This window comes from Falco naumanni, chromosome 3, assembly GCF_017639655.2.
Source record: "Falco naumanni isolate bFalNau1 chromosome 3, bFalNau1.pat, whole genome shotgun sequence".
In the NCBI taxonomy this organism is placed as follows: Eukaryota; Metazoa; Chordata; class Aves; order Falconiformes; family Falconidae; genus Falco; species Falco naumanni.
The window spans coordinates 120,846,130-120,873,174 of NC_054056.1; the positions used below are offsets into that span (position 1 = coordinate 120,846,130).

Consider the following 27,045-nt stretch of genomic DNA (forward strand, 5'->3'; position numbering starts at 1 on the left):
ACAGACTAACTAACACTAACAAGCCACAGCTGACTTTGATACTGACAGTTACCAGTCTGTGGCTCTCGAGGAGCCTCTGGTAGGATCTGTGCATTTAAAAATGAAGCAACCCCAGATTTTTTTCTCCTCTTGTGGAGAGTTTGTGGTAAAATCATGGTGAATACTTGCATTAGTAGGGAGGCCTGCAGGCACATTGCCTGTGAATGGAAGTATTTTTTCTGGGCTTAGCAGGATCTCTTTTCTGCTGTGTCCGTGCATTTGTACACGCATGTGAAATGTGATCACAATACATGTTCAAGATAAGAAACCAAGCCATTGATGTCCAAATGATTAGCTTTGACTGGTTAATAAGTACCTACATGACAAACAGAAAAGTCTGATGGAAAGGACTGTTACACATGAAAAAAAAATTGAAGCAAATGATAAGTACAGGATAAGAACAATAAGGTGCTGAAATGAACTGTCACACTTTCTGTTTCAGCTTACCAAGTAAAATTAGACAGCTCGTGTGCTGGGTGATCAGACTCGGGAGAGCAGGCATTTCCATCAAACTGCATGGAAACAGTGATGGGTCAAGCTGGGACTACTTCTGTTTTTTCCCACTGACCTGGCATTTTGGCTCTAAAACCTTCTTTCCAAGTACTGGGAACACTGTGAATTTTCAGGACATTGGGCTGCAATTTTCCATGTTGTTTCCATGCCTTAAAAGAGTCTGAACCTTGAGGTTTGAATCTTAAGATTTTTTGTTTGTTTTTCTTGCAGTTTTAAGTTTGCTTTGTGGTTTTTGTAGAAGTTTTCAGCCAAAATTATTCTCAAAAGCCTCCGAAAGAGAAGGAAAGAAGGAAACAGAAAGAGTACAGGGAGGCATAGGTCTGCAGCCCACAGAAAGGGAAGAGACCATCAAAAAACAAATATTAGAAACATGACCATAGTGGAATGAAGGACTTGCTGCAAGAGGAGGCTGAGAAGAAACATGGAGTGTGGTGAGACAAAGAGAAGATCCTCCATCCTCCAGTTCTGCTGGAGTGACAGAGAAGGTGAGGTTCATGAAGAACAGAAATGACCTGTCCTATTTCATTTCAACAAATCAATATCCAGTTGCAACATTCCCTTACAGCAAAGATTGCATTAACATTAGGAAATAAAGCTAACCTACTTAAACTGGGAGGCAAAAGAATGTGTGTCCAGGGCCTACAGTGAGAAGGAGAATGTGGGAATAATAAAATGTTTGTTGTCTGCTCCAGCATGAATGTGTAAGATGATCTTGAGAAAGCCATCTGCAAAAAAAACCCCATAACCAAAAAATTTCAGTACCTCACAGGAGGGCTGGGAGGCCCTAGAGGTGCCAGCTTTCAGTTACTACCAAACTCTCTAGGACAGCATAAACAATCGTTTTCTCACATTTGTTCTATAATTTTTTTTTTGCTGAGAGTGCTTTGAAAGCTGCCTGACCCTGTGGCCCTCCCACCACAGCAGCTGTACGATGCTGATTTATGTCAGAGGATTGCTTTTGTAAGGACTGTGGTCTCCTTGTGTCTCTGGAGAAGATCTAAAAAGCTGAGGTGGACTCACTGAAACCCTCACATGGTACCTTTATTACAGAGCACCCAGTCCTGACCCAGAAAACCTTGCTAGTGTGTGCAAACTGCTGCTTATTCTGCAGAAATGAAACTTGCTGCAGCGCGGGGGTCTGTAACAATGCCGCAGCTTTGTGGTTGGACCCGTGTGATTTCTGACAGTGACCCCCAGGCCTGAGGCACTTCACAAGCCCCTTTTTCCTTGGCTGTAAGGGGATCTAGCAAACAGCCTTACTACCCAGGCCAGGAGGAGACACAGAGGCAGGCTGATCTATTTGGGTCTTCTATAGGTGTCCTTTAGCCTTCCCAGCTGCCCAGCAAACCCTGTCCCCCCAGACAGCACTTTAGCTTGGCCAGGTCGCAGGTGCTTTGTCTGGGGACATGCAAGATGCTTTATCTTGGGGCATGCCAGATTGCCTGTGGGGACACCCTGGGGCAGACACCTGCATCCAGTCCTGGCGTTAAGACACCTGTGGTGCAAAGAAACTTCTCAGATGCCTTCTGCATGGGAGTTTGTCTCTCCTTCCTCAGAAGACTGCTTTAGTTAAAGTCTTTTTGGGGTGGCTGCCTATCCCTTCCCTCCCCCATCAGGGCAGGGCCCGACCCTTCCTTCGAAAGGAATTGCTGGTGATGAGATTTCCACCTAAAAGTGGGATTCTGACCCTTTGTTTAAGAACAGAAACAAAACGTGCTTCATTGCACCTCATGAATTCTTTCAACACAAGCATCTTCAGTTACATGTTTCTGTAGCTGGACATATGTGTCTGTCACCACGGTAAGGGAGGAAAGAATTTCCACCGATGTGAAAGTATGGTGCTCCCTTTCATCCTGCTCTCATTGTTAAACAAATAAGCTGCCTTTAAAAGTATTTCAACGTTTGTGTCTCCAAAAGGGGCTATTTTCACCCCTGTCTCAGTTCACGCTGAAGTAGTAACCTTCTGTTTAGGGGATCTGTTAATGAAGGGCAATAATCTTGATTTCAGTTAGTGAAATTACTTTGTGTGTATGTGGGTGTGTGAAAATAATACAGTATCTTGTTTCAAACCTCACGGGGTTTCAGCAATTATACCTTTAACAGAAAATCTCAAAAGTCAATAGCCTTATAATGTCTAACTCCTGGGAACCAGGGTGAGGGGAAATTAAAAATCCATCTTTGAGTTTAATGGTGTAAAAATATGCGTGTAGATAACCACCATTATGAGCCTAATTCCCTCCTGCTGAAGTACACATCCCGAAAAGCTCACCTCGCCCAGACAAGGTAAAGGCAGATCCCACAGCCCCTGCTTGCTTGTATCAGCCTGCATGGGAATATTGCATGGGGTGGGGCGGGGGGCTGTGCCCAGGCAGACATTTCCAGGTGCAAAGCAGCACGTCCCAGGGGAGCAAAGCCTCACCCACTTCTGAATATGCCTTTCTTCTTCTTGGCTGTTCCCTAATCATCCCACCCTTCTTCAGCTCCTGATTCCTTTTTTATTTTTTCTTGCTCAAGGATATGCAAATGCTGCTCTGAGTCATGACTGCTGCAAAGAGTTTCATCTCTTCGATAACAGCAGCGCCGTGTGAATGTGTGCGTTTCTGCTTTACGTGATTGTCTGCACGTCCCTTGGCACACAGCAAGTATGTCTCCCAAACCACAGCTCACATGTCTAATCACTTCCACTCCAAACTCCTGAGGCTGAGTTAGGGACAACATAATAACCAGTTTCTTGCAGGCAACTGGGCAACAATCCAGCTTAAAGTTCACTGAATCTGCTGGCTGACATCTAACTCATCTGCAGTTCAGGTCCACAAATAATCTTCCACGGTCTCTTGGCAGAGGTAAGATTCAGAGACACTCCATCTTCTCGGGCTCTCCTGCAGTTGGAGATGCTGCCCCAAAGTGTGGAGGGACTAGCACTGGCAGGGCTGGTTAGGTGGTAGGGAAGGGGACCTGCCTGTTTTTGGAGACAGAGGGCTTGTATTCACAAACCAGACCACTAATTTGAAATTCACCATTTGTTGGCAGCAGATAACTTTGCATTCAGGTTGGCAGAGTGTTTTTGATTCTTCCAGTCCTGAATTGCTGTTTGTAGATGTTTGCACAGAGCTCAATATAATGGGATCTGGTTCCAGTTAAGGCCAGTTGTAGTGTACATGGTAAACAGTATGGGGAAATGACAGCAAACCTATCTCTTTGGGAGAGCCGCTAAAGTCAAGCGGCAGCCTGTGGACAACATGGACACTGGCACAAAGACTGGTCCCACAGCCCTGTCCTTACCCAGTTGGAGGATCACCAGATAGACAGGGAAGAGGGCTAAAATGAACTGAAAGAGAATCTTTCCTTCCTTCCCTGTTCCCTGGTTTCAGGTCCAGCAGAAAGATAAGCACACGTCTGTCCAAATTTGGTACATTGCCTTCAGAAAGAGCTTATCTGAGCAGGCGATGTAGGGGTGAGCCCAGTGATGCACTTTCACATTTCAAATCTTTCCAATATTTTAAATTTCACATTCACTGCCAGCCAGCAGAATATCTGAAGCAGGATGAGTGGGGCAAGTATGACAGGGTATGTGTTGTGACATGATTTGTGACTTTAGAGCCACTCATCTCTGAGTGTTTCTAGGGAGAGGCTGTGGAGCAGGACAGTCTCTTCAGGCTGTTCATTGGTTTTTCTTCACAGTGCACATGATGAAGCTTCCTGATATTATCCACTATGTCAAGTATTACTCTGTTGCACATTGTAGAGCACTCTAGAGCGCACCTCTCAACCAGCCTTGGAAAAGAAACTCACCGATCCCATGCAATGAAAGTCCTTAGAGCAATGTCTTTTCATATAAATATCAATTTTGCCCAATTCATAATCTTTCTATTCAAAAGTGGTTTAGTATTAAAGGTATTTCTCTTTGGTTTTCAGCTTGCTTATGTATTTTCTTGGTTTCCTCATTTAAAATTCCTTGCTTGCTTAGGAGCAGATCTTGTGACTTTTGCTTGAATAAGGAGAAACAGTCATGCCATAATTTGGCTCTGTTAGTAGTGAGGGGACGGAGGAGGAAAGGTTGGGAGAGGAGAATATTTTTCATTTTACTTAGGCCACGTATTACAATGGTATGCAATACCAGTTTACAGGCAGAACTGGCCAGTTTGCTGGCACATATGAATCACTAGATGCAGATTCCATCCACAGCTGTTTAACCAGCTGTACCCTGGCAGAGGCAAGAAGAGGCAGGAATTGGAAATTCCTGCTGGGATAAACCTGAGGAGCAAGCAAAAGTATAATAAAAGTGGGAGTTGTCTGTAATGCATCAAATAGCCCAACACACAACACGAGGGCTTGGGCTGAAGCAGCAGTAGGCTGGAAGGGCTGCTCACTCCAGCTGCTCTTAAATGGGGGCAAATAGACCCCTGTGCAACTAATAGGCTCGCTGTTGGTACCCAGATGGGACACTGCAGGTACAGGCTGGCAGGGTAGGATGGAGGTGGGTTAGTGGAGAAATCAACTAATTCACTAATTATCTACTAGCAAAGAGGGATGAAGTAAGTCCAAAGATTCAGCAAAAGATGCTTGAAAATGAGTTGTAAAAGCCTGTCAGTGCTTCTCTGCACTGGGTAGAGGACAGCTACCTCTGGAAATCATTTTGTTTAAGGAATTGCTGGGCATCACAGTCAAGGAGGTTTCTTTTATAAGATTTTTTTTTTTAAAGCATTCCTTAATGACTGAACCTGGGACGCCTTTTGACAGGGGGCAGAGAGTGTGAATGAACTTGGTCTGGGTCACAAACAGTTTTTGCTGAAAGAACCAATATTGGTCCATCGCAGCACGTACAGATGTGGGTCTGTACATGCATCTCACTCGAGCACCCTGCCTCAGGCAGCCCTGGTTTGCTGTTCTGGCACAGATGTCTGTTGTTGAACAGATGTCATCTTGTAAGCTCCCCTAAGCAGCTCCGTTTTCCAATCAGAATTGTAACTGGAATTATATACAAAACATAATTGCAACGTTTATAAAAGGGGAGTCTAAAAAACTGTCCTTAGAGCTCAGCGAATTGAGGTCACCCATCAAGCTGCTGCCCACCCCTCCTGCTTGTTTCAAAAAAGCCAGATGACTTTATTAGAGTCAGCTGCTGAATAGATACCATTGGCATTACAAGCCAGGAAAGACAGCTAGGATACTTTTGTCACTCATTTATTTTTTGACCAGAGAACAAACCAATGCTCGCTGTGTCGTCAAACAGGTAACGGTCTCTTGTGTAATTATAGCAAATTATTATAATAGTTATTATAATAATTTATAGCTATTTGTCCCTTAAGCCAGCTCCTTCGTCATGTTTTTCACTGTCTGCTCTGTGGCTGTCTTATTGAGATCATAAGCATTTTGGGCAGGAACTGTCTGTGTCATATGCAGCGCTGGTCACCCCTACTCATGCCTAATGAGTGACGTTCTGCTTTTGGTAATTCCATTTTGTGACTGCAATCAGCTGTTAGGAGAAAAAATTGTACCATCTGGATCAGTATATAATGACTGTAAGGAATCCCAATACTATTCTAATTGTAAAGAATCACGGTATTTTTTTCCCTGCCCTTGCTTTCAAGACCTGTGTAAACATGTAAATACAGCAGGACTGGACTCTCTATGCAGTTGCCTAACGAGACATTGGCAATAAGTTTAGGCCTCAGCTTGTTAGATGGGATGGCCCTGCTAGTCAGCAGGTGTAAAGCAATATAAAATAGCTGTTGAAAATCTGACCCATAGAATCTTTGGACATAGCACTGCCTGAATTTTTTTTTTAAAAAAAGTGGTTTAGATTAAATCTTCAGTCTGCAATGCTAATATAACTTCAGAAAAAGAAAGTATCAACTTGGTTAAAAAAACATCTCCGTGGTAGAGAGAACAGAACTTCTAAATAAAACAAAGTAAATCTCCAAGCCAAACAAAAATGTCTTACGAGGCAATTCAGATTTCTTTTCTTCAAACAGCTCGAAAGTTTCTCCAAATTTCCCCTTTTCTTCTATGTTCTAATCATGATAGGGACATGATTGTCTAATACCAATCTCAGAGCATGGCAGATAGATGAGATATTATGCTGTAGACATGCTTGTGGTGAGGCTGAGGTCCACTGGTTTTGTAACAGTTTCAGCTTGATGCCTTTTGGTAGATAGACTAGATCGCAAGATGTCTGTAGATGCAAGAATCTGTAGATAAAATTCAATGTCAAGATTTAAATGGGGCACTGCAGCCCCTTGGATAACGGGCCATGAAACTAAAGTGTGCAAGCAGAGTTTGCTTCAGTCTCAGCTGTTCAAAGATCCTGCAGTGGCAGAAATTATGTCCACCTAAAGTTCACTGCAATAACCGGATCCGTGCCAACGCAGAATGACAGCAATGCTTCATGTTCAAGAAATAGATGTTGTTCCACACTATACAGTATAAATCATACATGGATATATTCATGTGTATTTATTTACATGCATGTAAATATGTATGCTTTGAAAAATGATATCTTCATCATCTTGGTAAGTTTTCAATTTCTCTGAACTATAATTTTAGCGTAAGTCTTTTTGACACTTTTGACCTTGTAAGCAGTCAGACCAATGAGGTTAAAACAGCTGATTTTTGTTGCCCGCTTTACACAATCTGGTAATGGTCAATGCTGGTAAAAGGACAACTGGTATTCCAAAATACTGGAAAGCCAGCAGGATGGTGGATGAGCTGTGAAAGCTCCAGCAGAAGCAGGAGGGCTGGCAGGTGAGCAGGAGCCTGTTGAGACAGGTCTCTGCAGCGTGTCCATGGAGCTTTTGCATCGATGCTATACATCTCTGTGTATCCCACTGTGAGACAGATGTAAGGGACAAACATCCTTAAAATCCTTGTGAAATCCTCTAAGATCTACAGGTGACGTGAGGGATCTTTCTCCTAAGATCAGAGGGAGCTGGGGCTGTGATTCCACCCCTGCCTCTTGCTGTTGCTATGGGCAGTGAGTAGTCAGAGTCAAAACCATGAAGTAACAGAAATCACAAAAACTGGTAATAAAAGAAGGCTGTGTTTGTGATGTACGGCAATTTTAGAAGCACTGCGTATTTCAGTTTTATGATGATCCCAGCCGCTTCAGGGCTGGCAAGGTTTCCCCTTGGTCAGCATGGTGGTTGGAGCATGGTTCCCCTTGGAGCATGGTCCAGCATGAGCCAAAGCAAGAACCAGCCCTGCTGTGTCCTTGCCTGGGGCAGGCTGGCTGGGGCAGGGCTGGTTTCCTTCTCTGCTGTGTCCACGAAATTACTTTAGTGAAGGAAGAAGGAGGTCAGTCCTCCTGCTTGAATCAGAAGAGAAACCTTCCCTCCCTAGGCATATGGTCAGCCAAGCTGTCTTCTAGAGATGCTGGCCAACTTCTGTTTCCTGAATTGGTGAGGCTGTTGAGGTGGCCATCACCGAAACCCCATTCTGTGCTTCACTGCATTTCCCTCCCCAGGAGGATGTATCAGCATGGTGTGGTGGTGTGTGAAAACACCTCGAGGTGCATATGGTTCTGCAAGCCTGCTCTGCAGAACAACAGAGTCAACCATAAGCAAGAAACCAAAGAGGAATCAGTCCTGGGCTGGTCATCCATGGTCCGAGAGAAATCCCTGGCCTCAGCTGACAGCCTTGAAATATGTCAAAGCTTCTTTTTGCTGGCTGAAAGGGGCCTGGGAATTAGAGCCCCATAGCCAGGGGATTTGTTGCCCTCCACAAGAAGTCACCCTGGACACAATAAAAGCAGCTTCCTTGCCAGAGCAGCCAAGGCAATAGAGAGGGGCAAAGGAAGCTCTTAAACATTTGCTTTCTGGATTCTGACTGCCAGATCTCTCGGGAGAGGCTGGACTCCTCACAAAAATGCTTGACGGGAAGAAACTCCCTAGGAAGGGATTGTTCCGTTTTGTTTTGAACTTGAAGGCCTCCAGTTGAGTTGGGACATTGCCACCAGCCACCTAAGGAAAGCTTGAAGCCTTCCTACATGGGGTGGGGTAAAGGCCTACTGTGGGTGTACAAAAGGCCTTCAGAAGCATGACTTTCCCTGGGACATAATCTTCTTGCCACACTGTGTTTTGTGGTTGAACGTAAAATGGGTGGTTTGGTGCTTTTAATGACAAAATTCTACTGAGGCTTCTCTTTCCCTTCCCACCCGCCTGTGGCTTTTACTCCAGGTTAACTTGAGATTTTCCCTGGAAATCACTCTCTGTGGGTCCTATGTGCCTGCTATAATTTTTTTTGTTGTGCAGTGAGTCTTTTTAAGAAAAATGCATAAGCAATCCAAAAAGGAAATGAAAAACCCGTTTCCCTGATGAAGGAAAAGAGACCTCATTACTGGCTTGAGCATCTTGCTCTCTCACACTCCCTGTTTTTCTCTGAATCTTGCATTTTAGGCAGTATATTCTCAAGGGGATAGACTCTTTTCCTCCCATTCTTCGTTTCCTCTGGTCCTAACTTTAATGTCTCCTCACATGAGTATGTCCTCCCTACTGGGGACAGCAGAGTTCTCTTGGGCTAGAGGAGCAGGGATGCTCATCAGTCACTCTGCACGTACCCTGACACTGGGACATTGAGCAAGATGTGGACTTGTATATGACGAGCTTGGGGCTGAGGGCACGGGGCAGTGGCAGTGGCAGTGGCAGTGGCAGTGGGGGGCTCAGCAGTGTCTGTGTATGAGCAATGTGCTCTGATGGCTTCGGGGCTTACTGCCTGTTGCAGGCACCTTCAGCGCTGCGGTCTGCAGGTTTAAAGGTAATTTCATGGAAAATCTGGGTTTCTAAGTATCGGTTATTTAGTGGCTGTTTTGTGGATATTACCCAATTTCTGTCTAAGATCTCCTTTGGGGCACTACATGCTGTTTTGGAATATTGCTGCTAGACTGTCCTAGCCTCATTTTCCTTAAATATATCATGGAGATTACAGTAGTTTGAAGCCTCACAAGTTTATTGTGATGATGCATATGTTTAAGGCACTCAGCTTGAAATGAGGTGAAATTAATTTTCTACACATTTGTGATAAATAACCAGAACCCTGATTATTTTGGTGGTTTACTAAAAGACACTTCTGGTCGAAACCCTACAGCTTCAGAAGCATCTGTAGGAGGCCACAGATGTATGAAGCATTTTGTATGAAGGAAAATGGAACAGGTACAGTGCTAAAACTGCTAAAACTGTGGTCTATGTACCAGTTTCTTTAAAGACATCTTCGAAACTGTGACAATGTGAGAAATCACAATATGCTATGATGAAAATTTCCCCTCTCTGTGGAGGGAATACAGTTGATTTGATTTATCAACCCAGAGATACAAAATTAACACAGACTCTGTTGTCTACTGTTTGCAACCCCCACAACTCCTAAGGTCACAGCATGAATTGCCCTTTAAATTTGACTAGCGCTACAAAATGCAAACACAGCAGAAATAGGCAGAAAAGTATAGGCAGAGCTTGCCCTTCTTTTGCTTAGTGAGGTGGCGATGGGAAACTGCCTGTAAGATGCACCACAGAAATTCAGCTTCAGGGTAGAGCTGGGAGCTTGACCTCCCCGGGTCATGGTGTACAAACTGTCCTATTTAATTGATGTTCTGCTTACCACTCTGTTAAGCATCAGATTTGGAAAGTCTCCAGCTGGTGTGGAGAAAGGAACGATGTCTATTTGTTCCTACTCATTCCTGCACTGCTGTGCAGAGGAAGGTAGGATTTGGCGCTCTGTTGGGATTTTAATCATTACTTTTCAAAATGAGTACAGAGCATTTATGATTTTCTTTCTGGCTGTCACATGGCAAGTGACGTTAGGACTGAACTGTGAATGGAGCGAAGTAGCGGTGAATTGCCCTGCTTGTGGCTCTGGAGTCAGAAACTAACATATTTCTCATGCAGCGATGCTAAACCCCATTGCAAACATGCTATTGACAAATTATTAAATATGCCAATGAAAGGATTTGGTTTACTCCATATTAAGCACATCCTCCTTTTCAATTTTATTCCCCTCTCCACCCCCCTCGTTTGGCCAAAGGAGATTAGACTTACATTCCTTAAGTACAGAAAAAATTGGACTAGTGAGCCAAAATAGTTCTGGTTGCCATTGTTTCAGTTTTAGATAACAAACACTGTGCTTGTAACCAGCACATGTAAAGAAATGTATTGACCACTGATGATTCACATACAGAATCAAGCTGCTCCTGGACAGCTTGTGAATGGAAGGAAAAGCTATGTTTGTTTAATATATTAGTGTGCAGATGTTATCTCTATTTATAGATAGACAAGCTGAAACTCATAAAAACTGAATTGCTTGCCAAGAAAAGACAGAAAAAGGCAATGGTAGGTCTGGGGAAAAACCTTGGATCGGTTGTCTCCAAATCATCACCTCTACCAAATAACAGTACCTCCCTTTAATTAATAATTCATTGTTGAGTGTTTCGAAACAGCTGAGCAACAAGCACATTACACTAAAAGACGTCTCTTTGGCATCTTTTTGGCTGTAGAGGATATGACTCAATATCCCTCCATTTTGGCATTGAGGGAGCCTGTATGCGGTAAAGAGCAGCTGTGCCTGGTCTCCATGACTGATCAAAGGTGAACAACTGATTTCTTACATTTGCTACAGACCTTATTGGCAACCATGCACGATGTGAATTGCCTACCTGTTTCTGTCCCAGTAAATGTGGTGTTTCCAGCTTGATAAATATTTTCATTCATATATTTATCTTTCTGAGACCTCTTCTTCTGCCTTAGCTCTGTTATGCTAAACCATCACCTCTCTTTCCCACCTTGACTTTCACAGGAGAAAGTTTCAGACTCCCTTGGCATTTGTGAGAAAAAAAGAGGGGGAAAAGGGGCCTTGTTTGCAATCTATATAGATCTTCATGTCACTGAAAAAAAAAACACCTGCTGGAGCGTGTCATTAAGCGTTTCCTTTCTGCTGATAAAGACTCTACCTCCTGCCTCTTGGTATTTGACTTCAGTGTTGTTTGGACCTTTCTAGGCCAGCTCCTATGAGTCACAGTCTCAGCTGTGTGTGTCCACCTGAGTCTGGCTGTTTCTCTGGGTATGCCAGGTGCCTTCAACAGGGATGTAGCCATCCAGTGTGTAAATCCAGAAGCACTTCCCCATCAGGAGTTAGAGGCCATCTTCACTGGGGTCTTCAAACTCATCCAGGCAAGGAGAGGAAGGCTTAACGTGGCTTCCGGCAGCCTGGATGCTACTAACTGTGCTGAGGCACAGGCTCTGCTGACAGACCTGTGGACAGTGTGGTGGTCAGATGCTCCTGAGGCTTCCATGTGCATCTAGGTGCCTTGTGCCCAGGCACCCCTGCAGCAGCTCTTTAAGAAGAGCACAAATAGCCCATGTTACAAGCTTCTGCCTTCATGTCTAGTTTATTTGCATCAATTTTACGCACACACACTGACCAAATTGTATCTGCTCCCAATACCTTGTTACTTGTCCCTTTGCTTACACAGCAGTCTTGCTGCTTCAGCAAGACTAAATATTTTGAGCATTTATTTGGTGTATTATTTGTGTTCCACACCTCCATCCATTCTGAAATCACTGTCTGAGTCCAATTCCTCTCAGCCCTGCCAAAGTCCAAAAATCAGCCTCACCTCTGCCAGCACAGAAAACAGATCCCTGCGTTGCCCACTGGTGTCAGCTGCCCAGATTCCTGCACATGTATAATATCTCCAGTGGTGCGCTCCCAGGTACACAGGGAAATGATACGCATCCTCAAATAATGCCAATGGACAAAGTCCAAAGGTTTCCTTCTTTTTCACCATCCTCCTGTCCTTGTGCTCAAATCTCTTGCTGTGGTTAAGTTCATTGACCTTGCCAAAGTCTTTCCTGCATTTCCACTCTTGCTCAGCTCATGCGTACCTTCTTTTTCTCCCTGTCCCACCCTTTGCCTCCCAACACCAGAATTCCAGTGCTCTGGGCCCCTTCTGGGAAGCTCCATCTTGTAGGACACTGACCAGCACTATGTCATGTTAGCATGGTTTTCAGGTTGCCACCAAACCATTCTTCCTTCTTTCCCTGGGCTTCTCCACCTAGCTGAGTTTCTTCACATAGGTTTCATCCTTGGCAACTGCAGACAGTATTTCATGCTATAGAACAGCTGGTGGCAAAGGGGATGAATGTACTCTCACTGGGGTAAATCAGGAGTAACTAAAGCTGGTGTGTTGCTGTCTGAGTGGAAAAAAACAGGCCTGTGCAGAAAATACTGCAAGCATGAGAGTTTAGAGCGCTGTGCCACTGTGAAAACCATGACCTGTGCACCTCATGTGATAGCATTGCTAAATGAGCTTTGAAAAGAGAACATTTTTCTAGTGGCCTCTGAAAGAATGTGGGTGGCAGAACAGCGACAGTAATTGGCAATGTTAATTGCAGTCACACATCAGTTTCCCTTGGCGTTTACCAACTTTCCATATAAAAGACATTGTTACACTTGAAAGCTGAGGTCAAGTTAGCTAATCATTCATAGTGTGTTTGCTTTCTCCCAGGATTGTCTAATGGGAATTGTGCCTTGTGTTTTAAAGCTATTTCAAGCAAAGAGCCTAGAGTGAAATTGTTTAATTTGATTTAAAGATCTCTATAGCTGACCTGCCAATCAAAGTGATTCAGATAACTAGCTGGTGTACCACTTGCGAATTAGACTTGACTCTGCATTATACTGATTGATGTGTGGAGTATCTCTGAGGAATTGATCAGCTTTTTTTCCAAAACGTTGATTTCAGTGAAATGGTGTTACTACATATTTAAAACCATCCACTATGTCTGTCACTAAAAATCATGGGACTGTGAGTCAGTCATCTTGGATGACTTATTGTTCTGTCATTGATTCACTGAAAATGAATGTCTATACTGCACCCAGCATGAACTGAATGAAAGCTCAGATGCAAACAGCAATCTAATCAAAGGGCCAGAGGGTTTATCACTGTCTAATTAGGGTAAATTATAAGGCTATAGTTTTATAAGGCTGTTTTATAAGATTATAGTGTTTCCAGTTACAATATGTACTTGTTCAGAATGGACTAGTTCTTTTATAATCCTGTACCCAAGGTTATCTAACCGTACAACGGATGAATAATGTATTTTCCCAACTGAGAACTGTACAGGCATGGTAAAGTGTTTTGAAAGGAGTATTTTAGTCATTGCCTTACAGTGAGTTTGTTTTCTTCAAGTTATGGAATATGACTTTAATAGATAAATGGGGGAAATTAGGCTTTCAATCACAATGTCTGTTTTATTGGTCAAATATAGAATGGATTAAAAACAAACAAGCAAACAACTATAATTTGTATTTAACTGTATGACTTGGCACAAGACTCTGTAGTGAAGACAACTGGTGATTCAGCTTTGTCAGTAAATTACACTTTTTCCAGCCTCATTAACGACCCAGACTAGCTATTTCCACCTTCTCCAGACAAAGGTAACCTTGTCCCAGATTTACTAGCCAGTCATTAACAGTCATTGAAGGTTGGAGAGCTCTTGCCCCCAGGACACTTCCAGGAGCCCAGCACCAAACCCGGCTACTGCCCCTGAGGAGGGGAGCGTTTTAGCTCAGACCACCATTGCGGCCGGGCCTCCCTTCAGGGTTTGCTCTGGTTCCCGCACGCCACCCATCTCCCATGTGCCTGGTGCTGCCTCCCGGCACAGCACAGCCCAGTGCAAGAGGGGGTCTGTCCCAGCGAAGCCACCCAGGGCAGGCAGGGGAGCCGTGGGCAGCTGTAACAGTAGCGGCACTGAGGGAGCTCTGCAAAGCCGTGGGCTGTGAACCAGTGCCAGGGAAGTTCTGCATCTGCCCCTGCAGCTCCTCTGTGTCTGGGACACTTGCTGCTGGCTCTTTGCAGAAAAGTCATTATAATTTTATTTTTTTAAGTAAACTCATGCATGGCCAAGTCTTACGTGCTCAACAACATTAAATCCTTTGGTTCTGCTTTACTTCAACCTCCATATAACTTCCCCTTGGGGAACTGGTTGGTTAGTCCCCTCTGTACCTCATTGTGCAACACTGCAGTTACTAGCATTGACATGCAGAGAATAGAGACAGAATTTATATGACATTTTGCAGAACTGACTCTTGCCGGCACCCGAATAAGGATAACCTTTCCCATCCCTTGGAGAGTTTGTGTTGCGGTAGCTTTGTTTGCTCCTGCAGTGATAACTACCCATGACCGTGCTGTTGCTTTCATGCATCTCCTGTACGGACCACCATGAGCAGTCGAGCATGTCCTCCCAGCCACAGAGAAGCAGGAGGCTCTCTGCTAGAGGTTTCCTGTGCTGAAAGTCCCCGAAGAAAAGGGGATTGACTTTTGGGTTGGTTGGGATAGAGAGCAGGTTGGAAGGGCTGGCTTCGAGACAAGGTGCCAGTCAACTGAATGGGCACAGCTGAAACTCCACGAGCTTTCTTACTGAATATTGTGATAAGAGCTTTCCTTATATGCTCATGTTCAACCTTCACTGATCGCTGCTGCCACTCTTGGCTGTTCCCAAGACAGGGTGCGTGTTGCTGTTGATAACACTGTAGTGCTGATAGGGGACCGGTTATTTACAGCCTCTGTTCTTGCCTGCTATTTCAAAAGCATCAGTCACTGAACAAGTTCTTTGGTCAGGCTGATTCAGGAAGCAAAACATTGATACCAAGTGCATCTCTTGGTGCCTGTATTTGTGTTGTGGTTTAACCCCAGCCAGCAAGGAAGACCCACACAGCCACTTGCTCACTCACCCTCCCCTCCTCCCATGGGATGGGGAGGAGAATCAGAAAAAGGTAAACCCCATGGGTTGAGATAAGAACAGTTTAATATAAAGTAAAAAATAATAATTATAATAATGATGATAATAATAATAATGATGATGATGATGATAATAATAACAACAGTAATGAAAAGAGGGGAAAAAAAGGAGGAATAGAAAACCAAGTGGTGCACAACACAGTTGCTCACCACCTGCTGACTCATGCCCAGCCAGTCCCCAAGCAATAATCAGTGGCTCTGGGCCAGCTCCCCCCCGTTTATATACTGAGCATGGTGTTCTATGGTATGGAACATCCCTGTGGCTAGTTCGGGTCAGCTGGCCTGGCTCTGCTCCCTCCCAGCTTCTTGTGCACCTCCTCGCTGGCAGAGCATGGGCAACTGGAAAGCCCTTGAGTTAGGGTAAGCACTACTGAGCAATAGCCAAAACATCAGTGTCTTATCAACATTATTCTCATACTAAATCCAAAACACAGCACTGCACCAGCTACTAGGAAGAAAACTAACTCTATCCCAGCTGAAACCAGGACAGTTTGGTACAGTTTTGAGTCAACTCTTCCTCTCTGAATTTCTTTTCCCTACACCTTATTTTGAATCCGTTTTTCTTCTCCTGTCCTACCCTCTCCCTCCCAAACCTCTGTTGTTTCATCTCCAGAGAAAAACAATCACTCACATCTTGAATTAAAAAGATGCATTTCTAATTCCAGTATATACACCTTGCTTATTGCCAAAATTAATCATGAAAATCATTAAGATGTTGGAGGTTCAGAGGGTAAACCAAAACACATTGCTGATGTTACAGGAATTCTTTCTCACAGGAAGGGGAAGGAAACCTACAGTACTACCAGCTCTGGATACTGGCAGATAAAATGGCATGAACATTCATCTCTGCTCTCAGATATTCCCTTCAGAAATTCTCTGAAAAGCAAATTATGCAGGACAGTGCCATGGGATTGTCCCGTGGGCTGGGATTGTTCACACTGGGCTGGGAAAAGGACTCCAAATTGCAATGGGAGAGGAGCTGGGGCTCTTTATGCTTTGTGGTTCCCCTTCTTGGCCACAAGGATACAAAAGGCTTTGTTTCGTTCAAAATAGACAGGGGAAAACTTTGAAAAAGGCAAGTTTAAGCCAATTGTGCTAGTTTTAGTACCCGGTGCAGTGCACAGTGCAGGACTTTGTGTAGACTCCAAGGAGAGGCGCATATGTGCGTATTTAAATGGGAACTGAAAAGGAATGCTGTCAACTGCCCAGGACCTGGGATGTTTAGGGATCAGTTTCCTAAGTGAGTGTAATGGCATGAGAGCAGTTAGGAGGTGATTCAGATCAACAGGCAGAGTAAAGCTCTCTGAAAGAAAGGCTTGCCCTGGACATTGTAGAATATCTCTCAGCTAAAACCGATATCTTTATGAAGTGTGTTTGGATAATGAAAACACAGGCAGGGAAGGATCTCTTTTAGGTTTTGGTTCTCCTAGAAACACACCCTTGTAGACAGAGGAAAGATTGATAGGGACCCAAACAGAGATGCCCACCTAGTTAGATATCCTTCCGGGATGTGCTTGTATCAGTAGTTACCCCTTTCAGCTGCTTGTCACTGCCAATCTACTGGATGAGCCACTTGTTTATTTTTCTTCATGGAAAACCAGCTCGATTACTTTCATTGTTCAGCTTGTTGATCTGAGCTGATTTTCATCTGCAGCTGACTGAAGAGTGCTGCCATAATCTGCCCTGCCTGCAGCATGGTTGGCAGCCACTGATAGCCAGGATGGCAGGGGAGGGAAGGGGAGGACAGCAGAGTCCAGCAAGAAGATCTGAAAGAGATGTAAAACCACCAGCCAAAGCCTAGAAACCCTATATTTCTTCACTTTGCTCAACCAACATAGATCCCCAGAGCCCAGTGCACCTAGTGAGCTGTGAGCCTTGATAATTGCCACAGCAAGGGAAGACACATTCCCAGGATCTAGAAACTAAGCAGGCAGAGGGATACCCCAAGTTCAGTTTGGGCCACAGTGGAAAGAAAAATGGGATACGCAGGCAGAAAGAAACTGTCTTCAACAGTTTCAAAACTCTTCTGCACAATTCTTGCTTGCACCAGGAACGCTGATATATCATGAATAATGGCAAGCATCTTCTATATGGGAACACCTTTTGTATAGCACATCCTCTACATGTCTGGAAAGTACCCTAAAGTAAGTGAGACACTTTTGAACGGGCCACTCTTCCAGTGCTCCTCTTGAAGTGGGTCATGGGACAGCCAAGAGTACAAGGTGCCTGGATCCAGCAGGACAGCCCATATAAAGCAGTCACCTGGCTCTCCAGGATAAGGTTCTTCATCCGCAGCAGACAGTGATAATTCCATTCCTCTTCTGCTTCAGACACGTAAAACCAAAGTAGGACAGCAGTGCACAAGCCCCTGCACCTCACACCTCGTGTTTCCTGTTGGGTAGGCAGTCCTTGTTCTGCATTTTGAGCTCATGTTTATGCACTGTTTAGGAAATCTTATCTTAATTTCATTGTGAGGACTCCGTATGTAAAGCCTAGGGCTTGGCATTCCTGAGGCCTGGCCACAGGTCCTCTGAGAGTGGTTCGTTTTGTTGCAGGGTCACCTCTCACAGAACAATGCAATGCACTTTTGCTGCCTTGTGTTCAATACTGGAGTTGAACAGTGTCCTACCATGGAGCATCATGTTTTTAATGGAGAAAACACTGGGATTCAACTAAAAGTAGAGCATATCTCAGTGGGTAGTTACAGTCAGTTACTTTCCACAATATTTCTGCTGTACATAGAGCAGTCTTTGTCCCTGTGCAGCTGAAATAGTAAACAGGCTAACAAGCCACTCCTGGCCTTTCCTTACATGTGGGCACCCCTGCCCACCACCATTGTCAGGGAGGACCGGCTCTTTTGCAGAGAGCCCAACTGCAGGGAGGCCAACCTCTTCCCAGTGTGGCGGAATGAAGGAACCTGCTCCGTTATCTCTTTTTTTGTAGCAGCAGAGTGTGTGCATATCAACCAGAGACAAACTAAACTGGCAGAAACTGTCTTTCACAGTATTGTAACTCTTTCGAGCAATTTGGCTCACTTGCGGCTGTCACACCACTGGATCGCTACGGGAGCTGAATGAGAACATCTTCCATTGCTGCCCACCTCAGGAATGGGTTTGGCTCCCTTGCGTTGCATGGAGCAGTGACAGTCCCAGTGGAAGGAAAGCACTGAGGCTACTGATCCACCTGATTGCCAGGGGTGCCCCCCACTTTGTCTTTACACCAACAAATGCTGAGACCTCAGAGCCACTGTGCCATTGCACTACTTACCTACTCAGTATCTATACCACCAGCTAAGGCATCCATGGAAAAGGGTATTTTCAAACCCTTTGTCAGCTCTTCTTCCCAGGGTAAAATGTTGCCAATTAAAGTGTCTTGCGGCAAAGCTAAGGAAAACATGTGTTCTGCATGTGTACCTAGCAATTAAGAAAAAAAAAAAAAAAAAAAAAAAAAGGAAATCTGGTGTGTTCCCCATTTTCCCCTGTGCCTTTGGAAATCTGTGCCCTGATTTCCATTACTGTTCTCACAAATATTTGGAAATCAGAAGGTCAATCCTCTGAGGTTTTGTGGTCACCTGGTTTGAGTAACCCGAGGACCTAGCACCAGATCCGTAGACCCTCTCAGCCTAGCACATAAGGAAGGCCTTTATGAGGTTAGCTCACAAATTTGTGCTTGGATGCTTTTCATAATTTTAAATTTATGCTTGAATGGAAATTTTAGGCTGTTCTTAAAAGGCTGTGCACCTCAAAGGTGTGTACACACAAAGCCCACACTACCTGCCTGCCCTTGCTTGACTTCTAGACAACCTTCTTCCTTGCATCCCTCCTAGACAACCTTCTGTGGCTGATAGCAGATGGACAAGCTGATTGATAGTTTGTCTTTCTGCCCTTAAAATGCTGTAGTTCCACTGAAAAGTAGTCCAAGTAACAGGCAACCAGCCACATCACCCTGTGGAGCTGTATTTACACCACTAAACACTCATCCACCCTAGGAAGTGATCCTTGGCTCCTATCACAAGGCCCACCAGGCTGGTGATTTTATAATATGAAGCTGAGGGCACATACGTAGGGGAAAGCACAAGAGCCTGTGTGTTTGAAGACACTGGGAATGATGATAAAGGCACTGTAAGGCATCTGGTTCAGTCTCACCGTCACTGCCAGTGGGGAAGGCTGCCCAGAGGAGGTGTCACCTGCACCATGTCGAGATTTTGTCTTGGGCACAGCTGGCTGGATCAGTCCAAAACAGATCCTGGGGCAAGAAGATGCAGTTTTGCAACGTTGGCAGTCAGATGTTCATTGTCTCAGTCTCTTCCCTGGATTGTTTTTATTTAACAGGACAGGCATAACCCCAGAGCACAGGTGGGAGATCAAACTGTGCAGAGGTTATTCTACAGTCCTCTCAACTCGGGGACAAAGACGACACAGTCCCTAGTTTCTTAGAGGCTGTCCTGCTTAAAGTAATTACCCCTCATGGTTTTCAGATGCAGAAACCAAGCACTGAGCATGAGGCTTTTAGGCTACAGAAAAGCCCACCCTGCATGTTGAAGATGCCCTTCACCAAAAGTTTTTCTTCTCCTCCCTCTTCTGCAGCTGTTTGACAGAAGGCCTTAGAGATTAGCTGCATTCCTGTGAGCTATTTATACTGAAATATTTTGTGTTGAAAGATGTAAGCCCTTTTTTTTTCCTCTGTACGTACACAATGATCCCCGAGGGCAAGCAAATCCTGCTGTGTTTTGGATCAGATACATTGTGATTACTGTTGTAAAACGGCCCCGAGTGCATTTTTATGAGTCAGTCTCACCTTTACACTTCCACATGTCACCAGGCTCTCTCGGATGTCTGTGCAGCTTTCCAGTTCCAGATTACCCTAGTTAAAGGAAGTTTAATCCCCACTTGAGGTGATGCTTCCAAAACATTTTCTCTGAAACAATGTATCTTGATAAATTTTCCAGGGAGAGAAAGCGTTTAGCTCACTGGTTGAGCAAAGTAAGAAAAGCCTCCAGTAACATGGTTGGCCAATTTGGCTGGGTGATGTGTTGGATTAGGCAATCCTCATATGTAATGCAACCCTCATATCCGAAAATAAAATGCATGGGGCCATGCAATATTCTCTGCTCCCGTGAATGGAGAATTACGATGCTTCCACACATCCCAGGTGAGAGGATTTAAAAAAGAAACAAGGAGATGAGAATGGTACAAAAGCCCAGGCAGGCAAACATGGATAGATTTCACTTGAGACACCCCTCCCCTTCCTCCCTGCCCGCAGCAGAACAGCTCATCTGCTGGAGCATATGGTCAGGCTTGCGCAGGGAAAGCAGGCTCAGGGATGCAACATCACCGAGGGACCCCAGCGCAAGTGCCCAGATAGGGACTTTTCTGTCTGTCTGCACTGTGGACAGCACCTGCAAAGACGGGGATCTGAACCACCAGCCAGCTCCATACCAAGCCAGCTTCATGGAACTGGAGACCCTCTGATCAAAACTCCCACGGGCTTTCCAGCCCCATAAGCAAGGACTGTCATAGGGTAAAATCTAGAAGTATGACGTCTGAGTATTGGGTCTGGAAGAGAAGTCAGCTGGTGATACAACACAGCCTGCCTTGTCTCCAAGCCAGACCACTTCACATCCTTCCCTCAGCTCTGCAGTGAATCTGACAGGACCAGAGGCAATGGGCACAAACTGAAAAGATGGAAGATTTCAACTGAACATCAGGAAACAATTCTTTACTGTGGATGTGTCTGAGCACTGGCGCAGGTTGCCCAGGGAGGTGCAGTCTCCCTCCTTAGAGATTTCAAAAAAACACCTAGACATGGTCCTGGGCAACTGGCTCTAGCTGGCCCTGCTTGAGCAGGGGGGTTGGACCAGATGACCTCCAGAGATCCCTGCTAGCTTCCACCATTATCTGTGATTCTGTGATCTGCTGGAAAGGTCTCTGCCCCTGAAGCCTCCCACATGCTGTGTGGTAGCAGGGAAGCTCAACGTTAGCAGCAGCCCTCTGTTACAGTCTCTAACAGAAAGACAGTTTTACGTGATCCAGAATGAGTCACTGGAGTTGCAGGTCAATGGCCAAATTCTTTTGTTACACCCATTTAGTCCTGTGGGCTTCAGCAAGTGGGAGGGTAACGGAACTGGTCCAGATACATTTTGTGAAGCAGAAATGCATTTTGGTCCAAGCTGTTTCAAAAGCGTTCAATAAACAAAGCACTTTAATACGATGCCCTGAAACAGTCACCCAAATCTTATCCCTTTGGGAAGAGAGCTCATTTAAACAAGACTTGATTAAGGAATATTACCATCCTAAAGGGCATTCTGCTTTTTCTTGGGCAGTATAGGTGGCCATCAGTTGCTGAATCCTTCCTCAGTTGCACAATTTAGTGATACAAACACAAAATGCTGTTATGAACTGTGCACTATTTACACCACTGATTCCCCCAAAACGAAGTTTTATGTGAAGTGCTTCCACTCTTCACTGGCACTCTGTTTTTAAGAATTTAAAGACCTTTCTCTTCACCTTAGCTTTGATTTGAGGATTTTATTTTCTGTTACTTACTGGTTATCAGTACCACACTTATTAGGCAAGCTGCAACCTTAAAAGGCTTCTTCAGATCACCTCAAAACAACCTGAACATTTTTCCCACTTTTTTATTATACTCTTTGGATAACCTATGATAATTGTTTTCCAGATTGAGAGAGCAATACATACCAAATGCCCCCATCCCTCCCAAATAAATTTACTAACCAAACAAAAAAACCTGTCTATAAATGAAGTTTCATTATATGGTCTTTATGAAACTTTTCTTGTAACAGATGAATCTTGACTGCAGTGCAGTTTTATTCTGCCCTGTAAAGCAACAGTGCTGTAGAAAGAAATGTCATTATTGTTACAAATGTTGCTTCAGATTAATGAAAATTAATTCTAACCAATGGGTTTGTTGTAATTGATTCCTTTTACATGGAATTATTCTAGGGTATTGCTGATTTTTTTGATCCAAACATATTTATGGAGAGTACAACAGAAGATATTTGTGATTTGCAATTTTTATTTTACTAAGTGGAATATTCACACTCATTAGATTTCCAATTTCTACTACCAAAGGGAAATCCTCCACTTTTAAGGATAATAAAGCATCCAGCTGTATTTATACAGAACCTAGACAACAAGACCACATTTTTTTCTGTTTTTTTCTCTGGCTTCTTCCTACCTCATATGCTGCATGGGCTCCTCAGTCTACCAGCTCTGATTGCTGGGATTGTGCCTGACGTTAAACATTTAACAGAGACCTTTTGTTGCTAACTGCATGGTTATGACAAATGGCAGATTGTTAAAGCAGGAGCTGTGTTATCAAAAGTCAATCAAGAGTGTGCCAAAAACTCTGGCTCCTTGTGCAGAATTCAAATGTGGAACAGGCACAATCTAGACTGGAGAAAGAGACAACTCCTAAACACTGCCCATAGAAAAACCTTAGGAAAAAAGAGGAACACAGAGGTGGGTAGCTGGGACCAGCAAGTGTGTCACCAAGTGTGTTCATGTTTACTTGCTTTCCCCAGAAAAATCCTTAGAAGAGGGAACTTTAAAAAACTGAGTGCAGCGAGGTGAGCCCTGAGGACTTATGGAGGATGGGTGTCCTATCTGCCTTTAAGAAGGTGGAAGAGGAGAAGAGGAACAAATCCAAGGAATACAGCTGAATGTGGAAAGCTACCGAAACAAATTATGAAATGGCCTGTGAGCACCTGGAAGATGATACAATGCTAAGAAGAGGCCAGCAGAGTTTTGTCAAGAGTAAAGCATATTAAGGGAATTTAACTTCTCCTCTGACATGGTAACTCATTGTAGAGGGTTCATGTGGGAAGGTTTTGGTAGTGGGGGGTACTGCCAGGAGTGGCTTCTGTGAGAAGATGCCGGAAGCTTCCCCCATGTCCAATGGGGAAAGTTCCAGCTGCTCCCAGATGGACCTGCGGGGGGCCAAGGCCGAGCCCATCAGTGGCGGCGGTAGCGCCTCCGGGCCAGCGTACGTAACGAGGGGGAAAATGTATCTGTGCCAGCAGGAGAGACGGGCAGGGTTATGTGGGAGCCACGGCCCTGCAGCCCCCAGGATTGCAGCATTGGGGATGCTCCTGGCAGGAGCTGTGGGCCATGGGGGAGCCCACACACACGAAGGTCTGCTGGCAGGACCTGTGGCCCATGGGGGACCCAGGCTGGAGCAGCCCACTCCTGAAGGACTGCACCCCGTGGAAGGGACCCACACGGAAGCAGTTCATGAAGGACTGTGTCCCATGGCTGGGACCCCATGCTGGAACAGGGGAAGGGCATGAGGAGAAAGGAGTGACAGACAATGTGTGATGAACTCGTTCCCCAGGGCTGCTGAGGGGGTGGAGGCAGATGAGTCAGGAGGAGGCTGAGCCTGGGAAGAAGGGAGGATGGGGGGAGGTGTTTTTGGTTTTGCTTTTATTTCTCAATGTTCTACTCTGATACTAATTGGTAATAAATTAAATTAATCTTCCCTAAGTCAGGTCCCTTTTGTTCATAATGGTAATCAGTGAGTGATTGCTTTTATTGCTCATTGTCCTCTTACTCATTGGCAATAAATTAAATGAATCTTCCCCAAGTTGAGTCTGTTTTGCCCATGATGGTAATTGGTGAGTGACCTCCCTGTTCTTATCTCAAGCCATGAGCTTTTCAACCCATTTTCTCTCCCTCACCTAGTAAGAAGGGGGAGTGAAAGAGCAGCTTGGTAGGCACCTGGCAACCAGCCAAGGTCAATCCACCACACTCATCCAGCTGATGACAGGGAAGCGACTGACATAATTTATTGCATTTGAGATAAAGTTTGGGGAAGACTTCATTATAACATTCTTATAAGGAAAGCAGGGATATATGGTCTCCACAGAACTGCTATGAAGTAACCACAGAATTCAGTGGTACAACTGAGAGCAGGGTGCAGTCATTGCTACCCAACAGGGATGGCACATCAAACAGCACCTTTCAGTTCGTGATCTATATCACTGTAAAAAAGAATTCCAGTTTACATGAGCAGCTGGCACCAACCTGTGCAGGCAGGTTCAACACCCAAAATGATCTCATTAAACAGAAGAAATTGCCTAAATTAATTAATTTATTAAAAACAGAGAAATGAGAAATCATAGTCTAAACAGGAAAAGAAGAGAAGCTTGCAAGGCAGGAACAGCACAGAATGGGATCTACAAACTGAATACGAAAAAGTATGATCCTTGGGTTCATGTCACCCTGGGACTTATTAGCCAGACTACTGTAAGTCCAACACAGGAGGTAAACCCTGTCGTTGAATTTGAGTAACACATTTTTGGAGAGACCCTTCAGCACCTCTTGACTTCCAGATTTCAGTGCCAGCTCTGGACCCTGCATATTAGAAAAGAGGTAAAGGAAACAGAGACACTTGAGTGAAGAACTGTGAACCTGGCAAGCACTTTGGGGGATAAGATTTATGAGGAAATGTTCTAAAAATAAAGTTTGTTTTGCTTTTCAAAATGCTAAAAGGGGAAGACAGCCCATAGAAATGCCACAGAAACACAGAGAGAAGGAAAGTCCTAAAACCTCTAGCTTTCCTGTACATGGAAATGTTATCAAGAGTGTTACATGTTACAAGGAAAATTTGTTCTCCAAATGCCCTCAGTCTCTGGAGAGAAAGAACTAACAGGAAGCAAACCCAGAAAAAAATTTCTTAAAGTAATCTATCTCAGAAGACATTACCTAGAGAACCTCCAAACTCTGTTGCTGGAGGATTTTAAAGCAGGTTAAACAAAACTTGATAGGGAATGGCTACATTTACTTGATCCTTTTTGCAAAGAGGCAGACAGATTCCTATTTCAAGTCCCCTTAAACTCTAATTTTCTATAATTTGATATGAAAATACAGGTTTTGTTCTTTCCACTAGAAACTTCTTGGCAGCCTTCTCACTATAAGGGGAAAAAGCGTGATATTTGGAAAATGCTGTGAATTTCTTTCCAACTCTGGTTTCCGGTCAATAGGGTAAAGCCTTGATTCTTACTCAGAGCCTTGAGGCTAGCAGCCTGTTTTTTTCAAATGTATACAGTAAGTCAGTACTTCCAGTAGTATTTTCATCTAATCTTTAATTTTTTAATCCCTTTTTATGCAGTACTGCAGTGCTTTAGGTACATCTTTTTTGAAGTCTTTTGCTATTTAAATGGTTACAAATACAAGAAAACACCCGAGATTCTCTAATCCTCTTTCTATAGGGAGCTGGCAGAAAACCTTTCTTCTAAGTCTCTTGCAGGGTCACATCCCATTTTCCAGGACATCTGTGCCTGCCTTCTCCACGTCTCCTGTGGTGTTTACGCCATTTTTCTTCTGCAAATATTTACACCATCAGTAAACTGAGCATAAACCAATAAACAGAAAAAGACATGCTCAGCTTTCAGAGTTACTTGGTTTGCCTCTACACTGTGCAGTGATAAACACCTATCTTGATCCCAAAGCCCTTGTCATTTGGGCTACCTGCTTCCTCAGTGGGGTTTCCTAGAATTAAAACCATCTTAAATGCAGCTAAACTTCCTCAAAACCAGCAGCTATCGTTTGCATTTATCCTTTAAGTGAGAAACAGTCTGAAGAACACAAAGTTGACTTTTAGATCAGCTACTAGATCCCACACACATACACAGGTTGTTTTTTTCCCCCTCTTCCTGCTACTACATGCCTCCCTTTTATGATCAGGAAAACAGGGATCTGTCCCCATCCAAAATAAAAAAAAGCATTGAGTAAAGTGCCTGATGTGATGTTCAGTTTTTCCTCCCAACTGTAAGCACCTCAGTTTTTTGGCCAATCATTCAGGCTAGGATAGATATGTCGTTCCTTTTTCACTTCTATAAGCAAACTTCCCATGTTAAGGAACTGATTTAAGTATTTAAACAGAAATACCTATCAATGACAACAATGAGTCATTATTGTTACTTAACTGCAAGAAGGGCTTTGTCTGTCACAGCATGAGTAAACGTTTATCAGAAAAAGGTGTTTAAAAATAGTGGCTAATCCTAACCTTAAATATTTACCAGATCTGCAGACTCAGAATCACACCCCTGTGCCTTGGCTCAGCGCTTCTGCAGTACCAGGGAACATACTAACTGAGGCCCCTTAAGATTATTCCAGGGAGGTTTGACACTTTGCCAGGAAAACTCTGGAGTATATAGCTGCTGGGTGTTGGCAGTGGGCATGCAGACATGCGGCTCTAAAAATGTCCAATTCAGTACACTACAGCTGCTGGAAAAAAAGGGACACTTCCCCTTTTGGTGAAGAAAGTTCTGTTTTATCAGACTTCTAAGAGGCACTGGCAGCTGCTGAACCCAGGACACTTGGTACCAGCAGTTAACATGAGCCACATTGTTTGGGTTTTTTTCCCCCTTGGGCTTTTAATATGCTGCTGGCCCTACGTGATCATCCTATCAGGGGGTACAAGTTACTCTGCAGCACTGACAGTGGCTGGTCCCCAACAGCCAGACACTCCTCTGAAGTCACCGGGATGTAGGTGAGGCTCCATTTTCTGCAGCACCTTCCCTAGACAAGCAATTCTGATAAGCTGCTCTTGCAAATTTGTGAGAAGGAGGGTCCACGACAAGGATGTGGATTCTGTCATCTAGAAAAAGCTCTGAAGGATTTAACTTCACTGTGGGGCAGCTTGTGGTTTTGGGGTAGAATACACCAGATCCCTCCATCACCCGATCGGTCAGC

At 44.3% G+C, this 27,045-nt stretch overlaps 1 protein-coding gene and 1 long non-coding RNA gene across 3 annotated transcripts in view; both read left to right on the forward strand.

Annotated features, from left to right (window-relative positions):
* Positions 1-336: 336 nt before the first annotated feature.
* LOC121084183 lies at positions 337-4,422 on the forward strand. Of its 2 annotated transcripts, none has more exons than XR_005826624.1 (3): positions 337-1,037; positions 3,067-3,395; positions 4,234-4,422. It is a non-coding gene; the product is annotated as an uncharacterized LOC121084183 (long non-coding RNA). The 2 variants fall into 2 exon arrangements; XR_005826623.1 differs by having other exon boundaries at positions 3,067-3,194; positions 3,290-4,422.
* Positions 4,423-5,702: 1,280 nt separating this feature from the next.
* Positions 5,703-27,045, forward strand: part of NDRG1 (N-myc downstream regulated 1) — a 74,416-nt gene continuing 53,073 nt past the window's right edge. The window contains exon 1 of the mRNA XM_040588752.1: positions 5,703-5,785. Coding sequence (XP_040444686.1) covers positions 5,763-5,785 — 23 coding nt within the window. The 5' untranslated portion in view covers positions 5,703-5,762. The remainder of the gene's footprint in view (positions 5,786-27,045) is intronic.